The sequence below is a fragment of the Ornithodoros turicata genome, chromosome 3 (genome assembly GCF_037126465.1).
Source record: "Ornithodoros turicata isolate Travis chromosome 3, ASM3712646v1, whole genome shotgun sequence".
Lineage (NCBI taxonomy): Eukaryota > Metazoa > Arthropoda > Arachnida > Ixodida > Argasidae > Ornithodoros > Ornithodoros turicata.
Genome location: NC_088203.1, coordinates 18,605,621 through 18,626,211, shown reverse-complemented (window position 1 = coordinate 18,626,211; position 20,591 = coordinate 18,605,621). Strand labels below are relative to the sequence as shown.

At 44.9% G+C, this 20,591-nt stretch overlaps 1 protein-coding gene across 1 annotated transcript; it reads left to right on the top strand.

Moving 5' to 3' along the window:
* Positions 1 to 14,782: 14,782 nt before the first annotated feature.
* On the top strand, positions 14,783 to 16,329 carry LOC135387646 (putative nuclease HARBI1). The gene is made up of 3 exons (XM_064616754.1): positions 14,783 to 15,038; positions 15,555 to 15,824; positions 16,193 to 16,329. The coding sequence occupies exons 1-3, from the start codon at positions 14,855 to 14,857 to the stop codon at positions 16,327 to 16,329; spliced, it is 591 nt and encodes a 196-aa protein (XP_064472824.1). The 5' UTR covers positions 14,783 to 14,854.
* The last annotated feature ends 4,262 nt before the right edge of the window (positions 16,330 to 20,591 follow it).

Here is a 20,591-nt window from a genome sequence, read left to right as displayed (position 1 = left end):
TGAAAATTACGAAAGGGGCCGTCGTTAATTGAATTTATTACGCTAAAATGGGCGACTGTTCTTTCGCCGTGAGCGCAGTTAATAAAAGAGGCGATGAAGCGGAAAGTCCTTCCTTTTTTTTGATCTTTTGTTTCGTCCAACATCAATTTCTGGAGAGAGAGAGAGAAAGAAATTAAAAAAAAAAGCATCGAGGCTAACTTCATTAGCGAAATCACCAATGCGTGAGAATGAAATGTAAGATACATACACACTATAAAGTGGAGCGGGTGCTGCCATTAGTGTGTTTCAAATGCGGGTAAGTTTAGGCGCTTTGCTTTGGAAAGAATTTTTCATGGCGAAGTGAACAGACGTCGCCTAATGAGGTCATACTTCGACTTTGTGTGTGTGTGTAAGGTTGGGGTACTACATTAATGCGGAGTGGTACTAACGTCTCCATATATGTTTGTCGCATAAACATCGCATCATCATTTACTGCGAGAAAGTGCCTTCGTATTTAAAAGATAATGCACGTTAACGGCGCTCTTCTTGTTTGTTTTTTGTGTTTTTGTTTTCACTGTTACGTTTCAGGTTTTCGTGATGGTCGCGGCAAGTTCACATTTCGCCAATACAAAGGGGGTCAATAAAGCGGAAATTTCTGCCACAAAATCTACATAACTTTAATTTCACACATTGCAGGCGAGGCGATGCCTGGTCCCTCTTATACCTTCTTGTTTTTTTTTATTCCGTGTTAGCGCCGCGAAGCAACTGTGGCTTTGAGCGGCGTACAAGTGAGGACAGATGGAGAGAGGACAGCAGGAAGGAGTGGGGGGAGGAAGGGCGGTTCGTATGAGTCATGGGCCAACTTCAGGGGGTACTGTGCCGGCATTCGTCTGGAAAGTCTTCGGAAAACCCAGGTAAAACCTCAGACAACACAGCCGGTGGTAGGATTCGAACCCACCACCTCTCAGTCTTCAGCAGCACGACTTTGGCTACCACCAACGAACGGGACCACTTAATCCGCTCGGCCATGCCGCTGGTCTCATATCTTCGGAAGAACTTTTTCACACAGATGTGCCTCGTTCGCTTTTACCATTGTAATACCGCCAAGGTGTCACTTCTCGCGAGCTGGACATATGCAGACTCAAATCAACAACACACAAACAAACAAACAACGGACGCTTCAAATCGGGAGCAATTGCACCTTATACTCCCCAGATTACAATTAACAACCCTTAAATTTACTCCCCGGCAATATATACCGTCCCTAAGCTTCGCATAATAATAATAATAATAATAATAATAATAATGATGATGCCGTGTTGTTACACGTAAGGTTTGTCTGCCTAGTGAGGCGACATGCTGCAGCTTCGCATAAATATCGATCATTTAGTGCGTGTGAGTGATGTGATGTCATAAGATCATTTAGTGCGCAAAGGGACTAATAGCTCTACAGTGTCGCCTGCAGTCTATCACGGCCGCACCATTCACATTGGCAACCATTCTCTGCCCTTGGTCTAACCAGACTGACCATCGTCAAGTTCTTGAGTATTTCAAGATTTTTCTCAGGGACACTGGTCTCCTCTCTACCCTATGATCTGCCTGCGTACCTGTGTGCTGTGTGTGTGTTTTTGTGTGCTGTGGTTTTGCCTACCGTTCTGATGTCTTACTGACTCCACTGACTATCCCTATTTAGCATCGTTCATCACCTCATCATCAGGACACATCACATCCTGCCCCATTGTGCCTTGGGGTAGTGGGCCGTACCTTACGTGGCGAATTTCCCTCATTCATTATCATTAACTTATTTGTTGTTGTTGTTTAATGCATTTAGTTCCGAAAATTACTAAAGTTACCCCTTTTTTTTTCTTAAAGTGCATTCTACAGATTGCGAAGTGAATTCTCTCTCTGCTTAATTGTTCGCTCCGCATCTACAACGTACGATACTATTTAAAAAAAAAATACCCCTGCCTCAGTTTGTTCCTCTCTGTGTCATGTGTTCCTGCTTTGAAGCAAGAATGTCCCAATGTTATTGTGTGCCCGTGTCTTCATTATTGATGCCTTGGTACATGTTGGCGAGAGCCCGTAGTGTTGTTGGTGACACACGTGACCGGCAGTCAGAGAGCATGCGGGTTTGAGTCCCACTTTCGTCAACTGCCATCCTTTCGGAACTCTCTCCCGTTTTCCACACTCTCGCACACTTCCGACGGGCACGAATCACCAGCGTAATAAAGCATCTATCTCAACGTTAAATAGGCAAAAAGAAGAAAAGAAAAAGTAAACGCGCACCTTCAGAACACCCACTGGCAGCAGCGAGACCAACCCGAAAGGCACCAACCAGGTAACCCGAAACTTATATCCAGGAAGCCAGGAGATAATCTAACCGAGAACAAAAGCCGATCTCCGCGGCATCCTGTTTTCCGCGCTGCCAAAGCATATAGGTATACGTACTTGTGCTTTACCAGATGATTTTTGACGATAACAACGAACCCACCGAGGCCTTCCAATGAAGGGGGCGTGGACACTCTGTGTAAACTGCTCTGAAATCCGCGATGCGCCATTCCGGGGCGAACCACTTCCGCGGACCGTATACGCGCTGAAATTGATCTTTATTGGCGATAGTACTCGTATGACCTCACTGGTGTTCGGTGCATAGCCGAAATGAAAAATTACGAGCTTCTGAGATAGAAGATTGCGCTGTTCGATTGAGGGGGTCTGTATGCGGAGTGAAGGCTTCATTTGACGCGTAGGTTGGTTGATTGGCTGGTTGGTTGTGACGTTTGATTGCCGATGTGACGTCATGGGTACGCGTCACAGGGAACTACGTCGACACTTGCTTTAGAGTATACCTCAGGAAAAATTCGCTGTGAGCCTCGACTTGTTAACAAGCAGCCGTCATTTTTTTTGCAACGAACGTAGTACACCCGTTTGCCCGATGGCTCTTTCGTGAGTTCCAAATATACCTTGCGGCTGCGAGCTTCATCTCCTCAAGTCCCGGAAATCTTCGTGTTACTGGGAATCTACATGTTTTTCGCTCACTCAGAATGTTAGATGAGTGCCATGTACCTTGGAAGTCCGTCCTACTTTAAACTGTCGTCTGCGCCATGTCAGTTATCGAACTCCTTCATTCCCAGGAACTCGCAGAAAGAAAATGTAATGGCGTCACATCGGCCATTCCGTAGAAGCGGTCGTCCTTCTATAAAAATAATAATAAAAAAAAAGGCTCAACCTTCACGTGACCCGCTTCTTTTTCCGTATCGCGGTTCCATTGTCAATGGGGATTAATTCCCAACAAGAGCAAAACATGGAAATACTATAGGACAGCGCAATCGATGCAGTTATCCTAAAGCAGGGCACCTCCTGCTAGGTCTCGACGTGGAAGGCGATCCTCCTTCTTATTTTTTTTTTTCGTTTGTTAGAATTATTTCATATTTTTATACGATACAGGTTGAACACAATCATTTTGGTGTCTCACATTTTGTTATATTAACCACCAAGCTGCTGGTCTGTATGTTCTTCTGTTTAGATAAAAATAACTGTCGCACATTCCTCATGCACAGCGCATGTTCAACATTGCGTGAACTGTAGACATCGGACATGCACAGAGAACAAGGAATGTGCGGACGAAACACAATTTTGTAAAATATCTCGGGCGTGCAGGACAAGTACAGGGTGCCTACAAATGAAATAGGCAGTTGCTTCCGTACCTCTTTTATTCATTCTTATTGTCATTATTTAATTCTCATTAGCTAATGTGTACTTTGGGACGAGTCAACACCTACAAGTCAACACCGCCCACAAATCTAAGGACGTCTGTGATTGGCTAAGGCGTGTGCATGACGTCTCCGAGTCACAACGGAGTCCGTACACATGCTTCAGACTGATGCTTGTGCACTTATACCATGTTGCGACTTGCGAGTACACCCGTCGTAGACGACGTACACTCTTAAAAATGAACTTCACCACATAGCACGCTCATGGCCAACCATCATCTCGAATGATATCGTTATCTGCCCTGATTTGTTGAAAACGGGAGGCGTACGCCTTTTCTTGGACAATTATGAACAGCATAAGTGTCACAAAAATGGGAGGTGTACGCGTCCCGTTTTCAACAAATCCGGGCAGATAACGATATCATTCGAGATGATGGTTGGCCATGAGCGTGCTATGTGGTGAAGTTCAGTTTTAAGAGTGTACTTGCAGCACATTTGCATGCTTGCAAATCGAACACGTAAAATATTCGAAAACAGGCGAGTCGCTTTCCCCCTCTACGTGTTGTGCGCCACGTTTTTGTCTCCCAGTTCGCCCCATTCCCATTTTTTAGGGAATAGTAAGCCGGCGTGCTGCTTGGCTGACCTTTCCGCTTTTATCTTTCATTTTCTTTTTTTTTTCTTCTGACCCCCCCCCCCCCCCAATTCGCATCGTGCATACTACATTACAGGCTGGCGGATATACACTTCTGTGACTATAGTTGTCAAGATATCTCTGAATATAGCCCAGGGTGCTGGGGGCAGCCAGTCTGACCCTGTCGCAACTTACGTCCAATTCATTTTTCTTGGTCCCATCATTATATATGGTCACCAACATGAGTTCACGCTATTCCTGTAATCTGTGCGGACCTTTCTTTCTATATGTTTAAACTTTGAGAACTGAGGAGTGTTCCGATTTAAGTTTAGCGGTAAAAACCGGGAGGAGCATCCTTGGCTCATAACAACAAGGAATATGTAGGTAGACACGAAGGGACGAACGTCTTGTGACGAAGGGACTGAGTTCGTCCCTTCATGTCTCTTGTCTTCGTGCCGTCTTCTCCTCATCCTCAAGGAAATGCTACAACTTCATTACACCGACTCACTTGCCTCTTACTTCTCTGCTCAACTCTAGAAAGGGTTCAGTTACTTGAGTCATTATTCAATACAAAGTGGGGACCTCTCACGTAGATCCCTGATTTGTCTCAACTTTAACGCGCCCCATGAAACATTCCCATTCATCGACAATAAAATAAATCGTTGTTGTTTAAGGGCATCACCAATAACGCCTTCTTCTTCGCCAATCATTACAAGCCATTCAGTCTCCACGCCTTACCAGAAGTCGATTCCTAATCACGAACCTTATGCCGAAGCAAAAGGAAAGATAACGTAACACAATAACGAGCCTGTTCTTCACAGCCAGGCCTCGTTGAGGAACGAACCTCCCGAACAATCTTCCGCCCAGTACCTGATCAGAAACTCTTTACACAACAAGATTTGACAAATGAAGGGATCCTTATCGCATCCGTCGGGTGTGGCAGCGAAAAAACGTCCATTGCCGTGACAGGAAAATGAAACGAGTGCGAACGGGGGAATATTTGAGGAATAAATCACCGGCTTCGTATATAGTACCGCAGTACTTTGAACTTCATGCGAGGTGGGTAGGGGGCTATATCATTTAATAATAAGGCGCCATTATCGGTACTTGCCGACTGACTCCGTCTCTCCGTCCACCATTTTTTCCCACTTGATTTAGGCGCCATGCGGCGTGCTTTATGCCATGGAGGTATACTTTATGCGTGGTGATGACGCTGGTGATGGGATTTTTCTTTTTCTTTTTTGTAAATAATGACGGCAAAAATGTGGTGTGAAATGTAGGATGTATGCTTTTCTTCTCATTCGTTGGCAAGAAGGGGTTATACGACTGCGCTATAAAGAAGCAAAATAAATTCGGTGCTGAGAAAGAGTGATATGCAAGGTGGTTAGCTACGAGAGAGCATCAATTTTTCATGGGAAACTCTTACCTGCACATTTCGTGAATGTTCAGTATGAGATAGCACGCGGCTTATACGTGGGTAGTCATGGATGTTAAAGGAACGAAGGGAGGGAAAAAGCATAAATAGTGCTGCGCGGAATTCCATATTTTCCGCTAGATAAAATAATTTTTGGCGAATTAATTACACAAGACAACGTAGTAATATTCGACTAATTACGGTATGCGGTACGTATAGACGGTAGGTACATCTTGGTGCGATCAAGTACGTACGTGCAAAGTATAAGTGACGCAAGGGGAAGTTCGAAAGTATAGACACAATTCCACTGAAATAGAAATGATGGCAATTCCATCAGATTTTTCTCATAATTTCTTCAAGTACATTATTAAGAACGCATTGTGGGAGTGCTGCACAAAATGGTACACCTCCATGATCACATGTGCCGTATCATCACACAAGGCTTACAGAAAGGGTTGGTAGCGTCAGTGACCGGCAATCAGAGGGTTTGGTTTCGAAACCCACTGATGGTGCCTTTTCACAAACAGCCATCATTCATTAGAAGTATTCGCTGCGAGATCGGCCTATAGGGCGCGAAACTGTCCCCTTTCTAGTGTGGATGACACGTGGGCCGATGTTCGGAGTTGATGGTTCTTTTCCGTAATTCTAGTGTATGTTCACCCGACGATCACAGGTACGATACTGTTCGGTTCCCGAATGCTCCACCTACTGTACCAAAACGCCGAATAAACGTGTAAAAGCGGACGATGCGTCCACACCACGACCTACTAGGCTACTATTATAACTACCATGTCATAGGCACCACTTCCCAGCGCCGCATTTGGAAGCTAGCGGTGGCGCTACTCATCGGCCCGGTTATTGCTTCCTCAATTTCTGCAATACTCTGTACTTCAGCTTTCCTTAGTATTTTTTTGCACAGGCGGTGGATGTTCCATGAGAGATGCTGCTTTCTAAAGTTGATTATCATAATCATTCTACATGTTTTCATAGGAGTTGTTGCTGTCGTCTGCTACGGTAGTCGTACGCCCGCTTCTGCGCGTTCAAAATTGAAATTGCCATTGTCCAATCATGGCGTAGATCTCGCGTGCCTATGATTAGCGCCCCTAGCGGATCGTGCGGACGGGCTCCTCATAGGGGTTACCGATTATGACATGGTCGTTATAATCTAGTAGGTCGTGGTCCACACATGGTAGTTCATCGTTTCTCCGCAGCGCGCCGACACTGTTTGGTCTCGGAGCGAATATGCAACTGGGCGTTGTGAGGCTTGTGTTGTGCTTGTCCTGCTTCGTTTAATTGTCCTCATCCGGTACAGTGTTACAGAAAGCGTTTTCCTAACGGAGCGTCAGGTGTGCTTGGGCTCAGGTCTTGTATGACCGCTTCAAGCTAACAACCAAGACGTAACAAAAGGAAAGGAAATAGAAAATCGTCTTTGATAAACGTGCGAGTCGTTAGTAGTTAAAGTAACTGGTTTCGCAGTTTACACAGAAGTCCCTTTTTTTCCCTCTTCTTCTACTTTTGTTGTTGTCAATCTATTTTCGGTCACTTGCAGACGGCACGCTCACGCGCATTCTCGCCAGCCACGAGCGCGACGCAAGCCAGGCTTTTGAGCTCCATGCTATACTTTCGTCATATGGCGTGCGCACAGAAAACCCTTAGCGCGGTTTGGCCCCAAAGCATACGCAGCGATAACGACGCTATGTCATTCACGACCCAATGCGCTTTGGGTCCCCTATTCTAAGACTTTTGATCCTGTACACCATAAGAAGGTACGCGACAGCGTTTTCTTAGTTCGTACTCCTGTCTAGACTGTCACCCTAAATATTTTTGAACAAAAGCCGGACAATTTGAACTTGTTTTGCCCTGCAACACGAACGCTTCCCGCCCTACTGTTCCCCATTACGTAAACGCAAGACAATACGAAAGCAGGTTTAAATAGCAAAATAGAATGTAGCGTAGCTAAAGCAGCGTTATAACGCTGATGGAACGACAACCTTGTCGCAGACGAAGCGAATCATTGTCACACAGAGCCTGGCAGAAGGACGCGTGTGAACACGTTTCGACGCTTTTACCCCTCCTGTCCCCCCCTTTTTTCTTGTTTCCACTTGAGCGGAATAGCGTGCAACATGGCTGCGAGCAAGAACAATGGCAGCGCCCAAAGTGACAAAAGGGGCCACACGTGCATCACGTACTTGCGATAAACGCCATCCCGGACGCCTTCTGCTCACAAACGGCGGCGCTCACAAAAACGCCTTGTCGTATTAAGTGCGGCCCAGTGGACAGCTCGCTGCAAAGTGACAGCCCGATGGGTGCCAGTTGATAGTGTTACTTGCCCTGCTTCCGTAGCTTCGTTAGCGATGTGAGAAGCATTGCCGACAATATAAGGGCTGTAGATGCGAAGATGATAGGTTGTCCCTTTCGTAACGCGAACTTTCTGCGATGTCGTTAAGCGTTCTACTCTTTAAACGACGTAAGCAACGCGAATTGGCGGAGGCAGACCACAATTAGGGACGACACAGACACGTAAGCCTCAGACGCCCGAATTCGACGAATTCAAACAGCTCAGGGAAAAGAGGTGCTGACGCCAGGAATCGAACCTGGGTCTTCTGATCTCGGGTCTAATTGCCTCTCCCTGTTTGTAAACAAATGACGCCGTAGTGTTCGACAGCGCCACCAATGTGGTAGAGTTGAACTACGCTGGAAGCTAAGGGGGGGAGCGAACAAGGTCGCGCCGAAAGCCACGATATTTGAGGGGATTACGATGGTCCCCGAAAGGGATGCGACCTTCAGTCCTACTTTTCTTTCAATAGGAGGCAGCGAACAAGTGCCCATTTGTGGAACCCAGCCCTCCCCTTCCGATTTGTTTCGGTTTCAGTCTCTCGACCAACGTCATGATGACGTTTCTCGAGTGGTATATTCCCGTGGTTTACGTCGTTTACAAATCGCCCTGCCTCGTGTCTGAACGAGAGAGTGAGCGAGAAAGATGTAAGAGAGAATGGGAATAGCGCGGTTGGTTGTCTCCTCCCCTCCCCTCCGTACTTGAGGCAAACTAGCTCAAGTGAAGAAGTGTCGTTCATGTTTATTACAAGGAACTATACAGACGGGTCTTTCTTTCACCCCCGATGTGAGGGGGAGAAAGAGCACACTATCGCCTCTCGCGTCCTGGAAAAAGATTAAAAGGAAACAGAAAATGCAACCCAAGATAAGGCCAGTTCCGATAGAGTCACCCGATACATTTGTTTTTGTTTTGTTTCCGCAAGTTAAAGCTCATCTTCGACGCATGAGGCGGCACTGTGCTCCTTCCCCCTCTCCTGTTGGGGATGAAGGAAATACGCGTCTTCTAAGAAGCGCAATGAACAAAATAAAGAAAAAAATGGCGTTCCTTCACGAATTTTTTGCGGGCGATCTATCGAATGGATTTTTGTTCTGAAAACGGCTACGATATCAGGTGGCCGAAAGGAACAGATGTTCTCATTGGGACAACTTTGTAGCTTTTATAATTCAAAAGTTAATTAATGAAAGTTAATTAAGACATTGCCTTTGGACTTTGCTAATGCCCTGCTAGGGAGTGCCCTTTAGCATATGCTATATTGCAATTGATTTCATCTTGGAAAAAGTGTTATATATATTTTTAAGAAATCTGTTCACACTTAGCGTGGACACCCTGGATATTCATAGGACAATCGTAGGAAGAAAATGACGAGCGGTACAGTTAACCGATGGCTAAAGGAGAGAGAAAGAAACTGTGTGAGAGAGACGAAAGGGCTAAAATGGAACTTGTTGGCTGCCTTAGGTAAGGTGCCATCATTGTCCGTATTAGGACATGAGTGCAGGAGGACTCATAACAGCAAGCATGCATGGTTCATGCTTTGTAGAACACGGTAGGAACAGGGCGACTTATTCTTCCCTAAGCTAATCTTTGCACTGATTTTATACGCTTTCTATCGATTTTTGCTTTCTTTAAGTCATTATACAAACTATTGGTTATCACACTGAAGAGACATTCCAATACAAGACCATTCCTCAAAATACTATATTAGCGAGACATGTACGCCAAGGCAAGAACTGCTGCGACAAACGATTCATCAACTGCAGGAGGGTCAAGCACACACTGTCACACAAGCCATTTCTTAACCCGGTCCTGTTTGCAAACATACCCTGAAAAGAGCCAAAAATGCGCCGAATGCCGAGGGTTTAAAAAATTACGACCGTACCAGGCATCAAAGGTCCAAAAAGCACCACACACCTCTGACCAACTTGCAGTCGTGCAACGTATTCATTCAACAATGGTCAGAAGAAGAATGCTAGTGGACGGACCTTCGTCTAGGGAATGCATGAGGGGACAGACACATAAGGAGCCGTAAGGGAGCAGGACTACGAAGAGGGAAGCTATGTGTCTAAGCTCGTTGGGGGACTTGTGTGAGCTGGACATGTTTGTTATACGCTTCCTGTACCATTGAACTCCACGGTGCCTGCAGTGTCAGTTAGGTACTTGTGTGTTTGCACTTGAAGCACACCGTTATACAAGTCGTTCGTTGTAAGGTATTTAGAAGAAAGTTCGTCCGAAATAATGATGATTCAATGGAACGTTACATACTTTTCATGAGCTGTTTGGCGATACAACGTGAAAGGCGAATGGAGAGAGAGAAAACATTCAGTCCTGTCCCATCATCCAGGTAGCAAAACAAGAAGACCAGACGACTGGAATCATCACTTTATCCGAATGCGACTGAACGTACCTAAGGTAAGGAACGGTTGCTCGGTTGCTCGGTAAGGAACGCGATCCTGTACCGTGTCAGTTGTAGAGTATCAGTTGATACCGAGCACATACTGCTCAGCTGTGAGCGATACACAACGAGTTCTGCAGTGCATAAAGTGTGCGATGGACGGATCTGTCACCGGACCTCTCGACATCAAGACAGCACTCGGTAACTGACCAGCAGCGCATCGACAAGCTATCTCCTCTGTGACCACCCTCCTCAGGACCAGGCCACGCCACCATGAGCGTGCCGAAGAAGCAGTCTAATGTAGAGTTGAGACAACCTTTTATATTTTGCTTTCATACAAAACCAAGCAAACGGTAAACTGGTTGTGAGCATTTTTCTTCAGCAGCTTAACACGCACCGCATCTGATTGTCAGAATTGAGGACGCACACAGCACTCTATTTGGGTTAGCGTAATGCCTGATGACTGCTCTCCTTCCTTCACTGCGTGCGTTTCAGCCAGTCGCCGCAGACTACGTCAAATGCATGCGGCTACAGAAGTGGCTGCCTGTGCGGCTGAAGGCTCTTTTCGTGACTACGCGGCCGCTACAAGCGTGGCTGTGGTTGGAGGAACGCAACGAATACGTCACACCCGAATAGCGCTCCCGTTTTGTTCTTTTGATCCTCACGAATACGTATATTTGAAAATGAAAAGAGAAAATGGAGACAGCGTTTTCAGAAAACTAGACTTGGCTGTTCCAGACAGAGTAAAAGACTTACTGTGGATGAATGAAAGGAGAGAAGAGCAAAACGCAGCATTCGATGTATTCACATAAGCGACGTTCCCCAGAATATTCTAGCGGATGATGCGAACAACGTCATTGATTTCAGCTGCCACGTAAATGCAAGTGCTGAACGTCATGTCTTCTCGTGCACTGCTAACCGCGGGAAATATCATGGGGTGCAGCCTCAAGATAATTCGTAGCAGACGACAAGAAGAGACGCATTCCAACGCAAAGTTAATATTCCGGCACGGTGCGAATGCACAATATAATATGCGGCAAGACTTTTGCCACGTGAGCAGTTTGTATTTTATTTTATTTTTTCTTCCATTTTCTTCTACCAGAATGTTCCGCGGAAAGTGAGAGGAAACGCGCACTGTATCGCAATGTGCGATATATCATGGATGTGCAGGTGCATACAGACTTATACAACATTAAGAGGAGAGTTGCAAAAAAAAAAGAAAAAAAGGGAAATCCCGCTCTCGTCCCAGGATTCCGGCATCCACATTTAAAAATCCCGAAATCCCGGGATTGTAAAAACGTCTCGGGATTCAGAACGCTAGTTGAGAAACAGGTACGTGATGTAGATGCTGAGAGCCAGTTGTAGGTTTTCGTTTCGACTGCGTAGAAAGCGTTCGTATATTCGTACGATGTTATAAAGGGACATACCGCATCTGCAACAGAAAACGTAGTAGTCTACAAAGTCGTCTACGAAGTAGTAGACTACGGCAAGCAGTTCCACCGCCACCACCACCAACGAAGTAGCTAAGCGCAGCGTAACAGACGACGCGAAAATGAAACGAGTCGACGACGAGGACGAAAGGGGACGCCATTTGCGAAATAAAAGGAAATGCTCCTTTTATATCCCCCATGAATTATTCATCATTGCCAAATCCTTTCGCCCACCAGATTCCAGGATAATATGGGCGCCTTCAAAGCCCGATGCATGTATTTATTTTGCGACGACGCAAAGCTTAAAACGCGTATAAACGCACGGTCGCTGTCTGAAGAGGACGGGCACGTGCAGCTGTATATTTTTTTGTGACATTTTCGCACTGTGGCTTCAGCGCGTATGTGACGGATATGCATGGTGTCTGCAGTCTAAATGGTGTCTGCAGTCTAAATATCTGCAGTCTTGCAGACTAGTGTGGATCTTGCGAGCCTGAGCTGCACAGCCTGCACCTGAGGCAGTGTGCTCAGGGGTGAGACTGCTAGGGCAAAATTAGACTGTGTGCGCGGGGAAGCGACAGAAGTGCTTCGCCGGAAAAGTTGAGGATTGAAGGGTTGGGGTACGTGGGAGGGTTACAGTGGTGTTGCTTATTTATTACGCGAAATGGGTGAATGAGTGCTTGTAACGTAGATGGAGACATCGACGGATTTTCCAATACAGAAAAAGAGAAACAAGACATCAATGGAACTCAAAGCGGCGTGCAATAAAATGATGAAATTGGACTGAACCCCGAGGCAATCTCGGGGTTCAGTCAAATTTCATCACGTATTACCAGTTAGCCTGCATTTCGACTCTCATACACGAAATAAAAGCATCGGAAGTTTCCTTTTCATTGATGCAATTCAAAATACCAAGCGCGTAAGACTTGTCATGTTACGTTTCAGGACGTTGTGTATACTCTTTACACAGGACAACTGAGCGCGGCCTGTTGTTCGAGGCTTTGACTGAAACCATCGTGCTCCCCGCCACCAAAAAAAAAAAAAAGAGAGAGAGAGAAAGAGAGAATACCTGACAGCGAAACAGAAGCAAGTAAAGCAACATCATAATATGTCGAACTCACTGAAATTTATCTTGTTTTACAGAACTGTCGTGCGCTTCATTTTGGGGCGTTTTCGAGAAAATCACGCAACAAATACAAGAACAATCCGCAAAAACGAAATAACCTCCTAACTGTAGATGCAAATCCCTACATTTCTATCACCTAAGGGGAAAGCTCGCTCCGTGACATCGTTGAAACGAATATGTTTGATGTTTTTTGGCGCAATAACATCAGAGGCCATAATGCGCCAGAACAATGATAAAATCTGATCAAGTGTTGGAAACGAATATGTCTGGCTAGAGCATTCGACTTAGACAACTCTCCTGCGAGTGCTCCCGCTCGAAATCGCCATATATTGCCTGAGTTAGGACTAGTTCTCACGTACAACCCCTTAGTTTGCAGCGCTGGAAAACAGCGCTGTCTTTTCCTCTTCGCGCTGCTAAGAAGTGAAGGACGCTTGCCGATGTTAAGCTCCTGCCCACGTCTTTCTGCACGCGAATTTCAAACCGTGAGGATTCCAATTATTCCTAATGCCGATAATAAATTATAGAGCTCGAGGCGGCCAAAGGTGACGCAGGGATTCGGAAAATCAGGGAATCATGGTAAACCAGGTACTATGCTACCCGTGGAAAAAGACATTACGAACTGGTGCTTGGAAAGCGAACTGTCCCTATAGACGGCCTTCTGCACTGTTAGAAGAAAAGGTATAGAAGGGGGACAACGAAGGTATAATCCGGGGCTACACTACCATATTTATACTTCACCACCAACGTCGATACCCCGTTTAAACAATGTAGGAAGTATAAATCGCAGAGGCTATACATTCCACGCCAGTTGAGGGTATAATGAGATACTTCTGTCTTGCGTTTATACCTTCGGTGTTTTGTATAGCGTTAGATGTGAACCTGTGGTTCCACATTAATGTGTGTTGGAGACAGTACCACCTTTGCTATGCCGAAATTTGATTAAGAAACACAGTCAGTAATATACAGTTGCATTGCACTTAATAGGGGGAGTGGTTTATAGCAGCGTGCTATTTGTTCTTGAAATTACCAAACCCACGCGTCCTTTCTCATAGTTGCTCGCCGGGCGAGAGCGGCCCCACATTTTCCGAAGCCATGTATTATACCAGTATCTGTTTTCCATTAAATCCTTCCACGTTGCTTCCTGCGTGGCGAGTAATCTGCGCGAGCTCCCCTCTAGGTTTTACACCTGCACTTTGTGAATATGAGTTTGTGGGTACGTTTGCGTGCGTGCGTCTCCAGGAATTTTCTTTCTCCCTTTCCTTCTCGCGGTAGTTGATGTTATTAAAGCACTTGTCGCTCAATATTATTTTGTTCTAATTTAGTTACGAGCTAGATCATGAAAGTGCCACTCTTATATATAGCGATGAAATAAATCGAATATACCAGTTTTCCACGATTAGACCCCGGGTTGGAAAATACATCTTCAAGGGGATATATGTTTATACCATTAGGGGCGAATAATATATCTTCAGGGAGGTATAAAATTACTATACCTCGAAGGAGGTACAGCGTTTATACCTCAAAGGTATGCGCCCTGGGACAAGCCGTTTATACCCTAAAAGGTATAAAAGTTTCTGACAGTGTGTTTACAAATATGTGACGTCACGAGAAGACTGGTTCCAGGGGCGCGTTGCTGGCGTGCTCCGCGTCTCGCCATACGCCGTTGTTGCTATAGCGACCGAGCCGGCACGTGTCCTTTGTCATCACAGCTCCCTGAAACGCTGTTGCTGGCCACGACGCCACCGCCACAGCGCGGAGAGGAGGTCATCACGAGACAGCGAATGTTTGGTGGCGTTCAATTTCTCGCCGTTTGCATGCGTTTGCTCCACTTGTCGTCGTAAACATGGCGGACTTGTATCTGTTCCTCGCTGATGAGGGTATGTGCGAAACTGAAGAAACTCGAGTGTTTCGCCAGCATCGCGACGCTTTCACGGCACTCTCCGAAGAGGAATTCATCGTGAAGTTCCGGCTTTGCAAAGACGCCGTGAGAGAAGTGTGCGAAGCTGTGGCAGCGGATTTGCAGAAACGTAAGTACCGCTTCATTCACATACGCATATGAAGAAGAGGGCAAAAAGCGACAGCTTTGTGGACCACAGTCATTCTTGGACGTCCCCTAGAACCGTGTAGAGATGATGTGTCATTTGCAAATGTCCCAATGAAATGAAATCTACCCATGCTGCAATTTAGAATTGGATACGGTGTTACCAATCAACGTGTACGCACAGAGGAACTTCAAATACGATCGAGCTGGCGATGACAAACGTCATGTTGATATGACAGATAAAACTGCGTAGACACAGGCGAGTTGGTGGATGAACTCCATAACTGCAAACATGAGCGGGGCAAAAACACATACACAGGACGGCATAGTAGCTCTTCTGTGTCGTGTTTTTCGTGTAGTCGTCGGACGATCATTCACAGCGAGGGAAAAAGACTAGGGGAATTTGGCGTTACACTGCGTAGTGTACATGTTGTGCTCGTTTATCGAATACAATAACGAGTATGTGCATTTATGATAATTTGCTTGATATTTCATTGTGCAGCGCAACAGTGGCGTAGCACCACGCTTCCTGTGGAACAAAGGGTGCTTATGGCACTACGGTTCTTTGCTACGGGTGCGTTTCTGGGAAATATCGCAGAGGAGGAGGATTTCCTGACAAGCAAGCGACCAGTGTCGGAGTCAATTCATGTCGTGAGCTCGGCCATCATCCAGAACTTGGCACCACGGTACCTGAAATTCCCAGCGACCCCTGAGGAAAAGTTGATTCTGAAGCGGCAGTTTTACGAAATTGCAGGCATACCTGGCTGCCTTGGTATGTACTTTCAACGCTGTCTAGACAAATATAAAAACATGTTTTTATAGCTTTTTGCATGCTCCACATTTTATTGGCTACCCAACAATTTGCACCACAATGGGCAGCTCACTTACAAATTTCGAAGCAATTTCTGTTTAAAGTAAAATAGTTCCAGTGGTGGTTTCTCTGAAAGTATTGGTTACTTTTACTATGTTTCTTCTCCTATTGTCTACCGTACTCAGCACAGAGGAAACTGTCATACAGCAAAAAGGAAGTCCATAAGCAGCACTACAAGAATCATTAATTGCTGTTCGGAATGTGTTTGCAGCTTACCACCTTTCTAGAGTTTCCTCACATTTTAACCTCAGTGCATTTGTACTTTTCAGGTGCAATCGATGGAACAATGATTGCTATCATTGCACCGAGCACAAAGGACAAACTCTTTGTGGAGGGCAACTATTATTGCCACAAAGGATATCACACACTCAATGTGCTTGGGGTCAAATCATATATGGTGAAATAGTATATCTAGGTCACACTACGTATCAAAAAATAATTCTTTAACTCACTGAATCATAATTAATTATTTTTTGTACATGTCGCTTCTCAGGCAGTGGAGCTGTTCAATGACATGTGAAAATATATTAACCTGTCCTCATACTGATGTTCTCCTCCATAAAGACAGAAAATCTTGTGTATCAATATACTGTTTGTACATATTTCTGTTCCTTCTGCACTGTGCCTATTCTTCACATCAATAACTGAGGCAGACACAGAAACTGAGAAAAACTCAGAAGGGCTTGTAACATGTATGTGGTGGCACAAATGCGATACTGTTATGCTGTTCACCATTGCGCCTTAATGGTCAAATACATAAAGACACAACATAAACAACTGAAGACTCATAAGCAGTATGTTGTGGATTATATGCATGTAAATGACTAAAAAAAGTTTTATAGGTTTCAGATTCAACACGTCGTATTCTGTACGTGAATGCACGGTACCCAGGTAGTTGCCACGACTCTTCTATATGGAGCATGTGTGAACTGCGCCGTCAAGCACCAGAGTTATTTAGCAACGGTGAATGGCTTATAGGCAAGTACAAAATTCATCTTGACTCGGGGTTATAGTAGAAATAAGAAAGTGTAGTTTCCATTTTTTAATGAACTATTGCTTTAAATGAAATACTGTAGATTGCAAGTACAACATGTACACAGTGGCAACAAAAATTACTCATTTCTTTTTGTTGCAGGTGACCTGGGGTATCCACTTGAGCCATGGCTCCTGACTCCTGTCCGGAACCCTACGACAGGTGGAGAAGAGGCATACAATGAAGCCCATCGCAAGACAAGGGTGCGCGTTGAACAGTGCTTTGGTGTGCTCAAGATGAGATTTAGATGTCTTCAGCGCTACAGGACCCTCCACTTCTCACCTGACCGAGCATCGAACATTGTAACTGCATGTGCCATCCTGCACAACATGTGCATTAAGTACAACGTGCCTGAACCTTCAGGTGAGGAGGAGGAGGGTAATGAAGGCAGCAGTGCAGACAGCTCTGACATAGACATTCCTGACGTGCCTGAAGAGGGATCGTTGTTATCAAGGGGACTGTACAAGAGGAATGAAATTATTAGGCAGTATTTTTCATCTCGTTAACTTAATATGTGTCATCCTGCCTCTTGCCTCCTTAATTCAGATTTGAGTGTATCATATTTCCGATGAGTTAAAAAAAATTGAAATGGTTGTCAAGCCTTCTGTTGAGAGAACTGATGTTCTGAGGCTGGAACACATAGAAATGACAAATTCATACAAAGCCTCAAGTGCATGAGAAATTAACGATGAAAGTGATGATAGCTCAATCCTTCTGTGTTGACAGTGTACTGTCGGTAGTTCACTCAGGTGTCTACAAAACTCGTGTTTTGATTCCCTGAGTTTTAAGGTTTTCACAGAATATTTTAAACAAATTCCTTGACCAAAACAAAATAACTCCTAGGTTTTCACACTGATCACTCAAACACCTCAAAAATGTGTTACTCGTTATTGTTTACAAGAACTGATTTTTTCTGCAGTAGGTAGTCCTCTTACAGTGTATTGTATGTTACTCCTATGTACTTGTTATGGGGGCTGTCCTATGTGCTTGTCCCTGCCTTCAACAACTCTTTCGCATCTTCACTGACTTCTCCAGTTGCATCAAAATCTCCTGACAATTGCTTGTTTTGCAGGTTGGTAGACACCCTGCTCACAGACAATGTGCCTTAATGACAATTTTCTCTTGTAGCATATGTTTTGAAGAATATCTGACAATTTAAAGTAGTGATAACTGCAACAAAGACCATTAGTCTTGATGAATGAATGAGAGTCTATATTTCAACTTGTTATCTGTGCTTTCGAGGCCAAACTAACATTGTGTTCGTGTCTGTAAACTAAGTGTTGTTTAATGTATATGAAAAAGAGGAATCACATATGGCTATGGTTTTCATAGAGTGTAAGAACATAATATGCGGTCATCAAGGAGCCTATATTCGCCATGCAATGACCACTGCCTGTGTCTTGATCAGGATATTTTGAAACACACTTCATAAAAAGAGATGCCACTATTCAGCAGTATACATTTGCAAATGCTAGGCTGTCCTTTAGCTTCTTTTCAGAATATGTAAATTTGTTCTGTTGTGCATCAACACTTACTTGCACTGGGATGGATGTTGCTATTCATAGAAACAAAGATCATACTATTGCATGTTCAGTGCTCGCTGTCTTTCCAGCTTCAATCTGAAATAGTCGCTGATCGGAGTGATAGCCTGTGTGATCGGAGTGATAGCCTGTGTGTGGAAATAAATCACTTGTGATACCATGGATGCAAATTACATGTATATGAACACACAAAATGTGATATAATGCTGTTACCTATGCAGTTAGTTGTCTGTCATACTACACTAGTAGAAAGCTTAGATATGTTGTCTCTGACATCGACATGCTGTAAATGAAAGCACGAGGAAGGCGTTTAAGGGTTATATCAGTTTGGAGCACTCTAAAGTGTAATGTTTTAATTGTTTAGCTTACTTGATTCAAAAGCTAGAGTTGTCTCTGCACTTTCCAGCACTTTGTCGTCTGCTAAACTTATGTAGCAGACGACACTGCCGCCGCCGCCGCTTTGTATGGATCGTTTATGTTTATATTATAAAGTGACTGTATGCTCTTTCTTTTATCACTGTGTTATCTTTTGGGTGATTTTCGGGCGATATCTTTACAAATTATGCAGCGTTGGACAGTTACGCCCGGAAATTTATCGTGTCTGCGAGCGTCCGGTGTCGAGACTGTCGCCGTGAATGAATGAGAAGAAGAGGAAGTTGGTGATATTGCGTTTGACACCTGTTGCTGGCCATCATACGCATTACGCCGCGCGAGGAACGTGGCGGTGGCGACGGCGAGTGGCGTTACGATGTGGCGTTGTGATGACTTGGCCAGCAACGCGCCCCAGGTTATATTTTACTGTGGTGGGGAAGAAGGGGGAGAAACGCGTCGGCTGATAGCCTGTCATACCGCCACCACGCGGCGTTTAGTGGAAACCGTCAACAATGTGGATCGACGCGGGCAATCCGCATTGCGTGCTTTACGTTCGGTGCCTTCCCTCTGCTTTGTGGTCTTTGGTACCAACATGGTAACAGAAAATGAACACACTGTGAGAGGTAAGACGTCATACAGTGGACATACGAATTGCTATTTTGTCGAGAGCAGGAATAATAATGCGTTCTAGAAATAAAATTCAGCGTCTAAAACTCCTATGGAATATCTACAACGATCTGACCGGTATTGCGAAAGATGGATACTTGCGCTTACAGCAGTATGGCAGCCGACGGGGGAAACACAGCCAGCACCTAACGCCATACCAATTTCGAACTAATTGTCTACGGGACTCCTTTTTCCCGGCGGCCATCAGGCACTGGAACAGCCTTCCCCAGGCGGTGGTTGACTGTGACACACTGTCTTTATTTGAGGACGGCATCTCACAATATTACAGAGCGTTATAGGTTTTCTCTTATTGTTAATATCCTTTTTAATTTGTGTGATTATCTGTTCATTGCATGTCTTCTGTATTCGCCTTCGTACTGTCCCTCCTTCTATGGCATTCATGCCAGAAGTATTACAAATAAAAAAATAAAAAATAAAAATAACGCGTCGTTTTGACGGTACGAAATTGTAACATCGTAGCGTTTGCTTTCTATAGCTGCTTTGCGTGCGTGAATGCCTGTGATCGTGGTTATTCCTTCTCTCAATGCATTCTTCGACGCCTTTATAGTACACATGAAGTCTGAACGATTAAGCAAAAGAACTCGCCTAGCCCTGTGACTGCCTCGCAAAATTCATCGAGTAGTCGTCTCAGGAATTCGTTGAACGTCTCATATGCTGTCGAAGAATCTAAACACTTGCTGTTCCCTTTGCTGCTTACATTCATTGCTTCTTTCATTGCTCACTGTCATGGAGCACATTGGGAACAGCAGCTTCTGGCGGCAGGTCATATGATCGAGTGTAGATCGATCGCGAATGATCCTTATCCAAAACAGTGCAGGCTGATTACACTGGTAACCGCACCAGAGGTGCCATCACACGCCTACTTAGATAACACGAACATAAAATTAGGTCCTATGAGAAAACCCATCATACTATAAATTCTCTCATGCACTTGGTGCTTTGTGCGGCGACTTGCTATGCAGTCGTGTGGAAAAGCCGGAAGATTTCACCAATGAATTATCCGAACCCCCCTACACAACTTTACCCCCCCTCCAA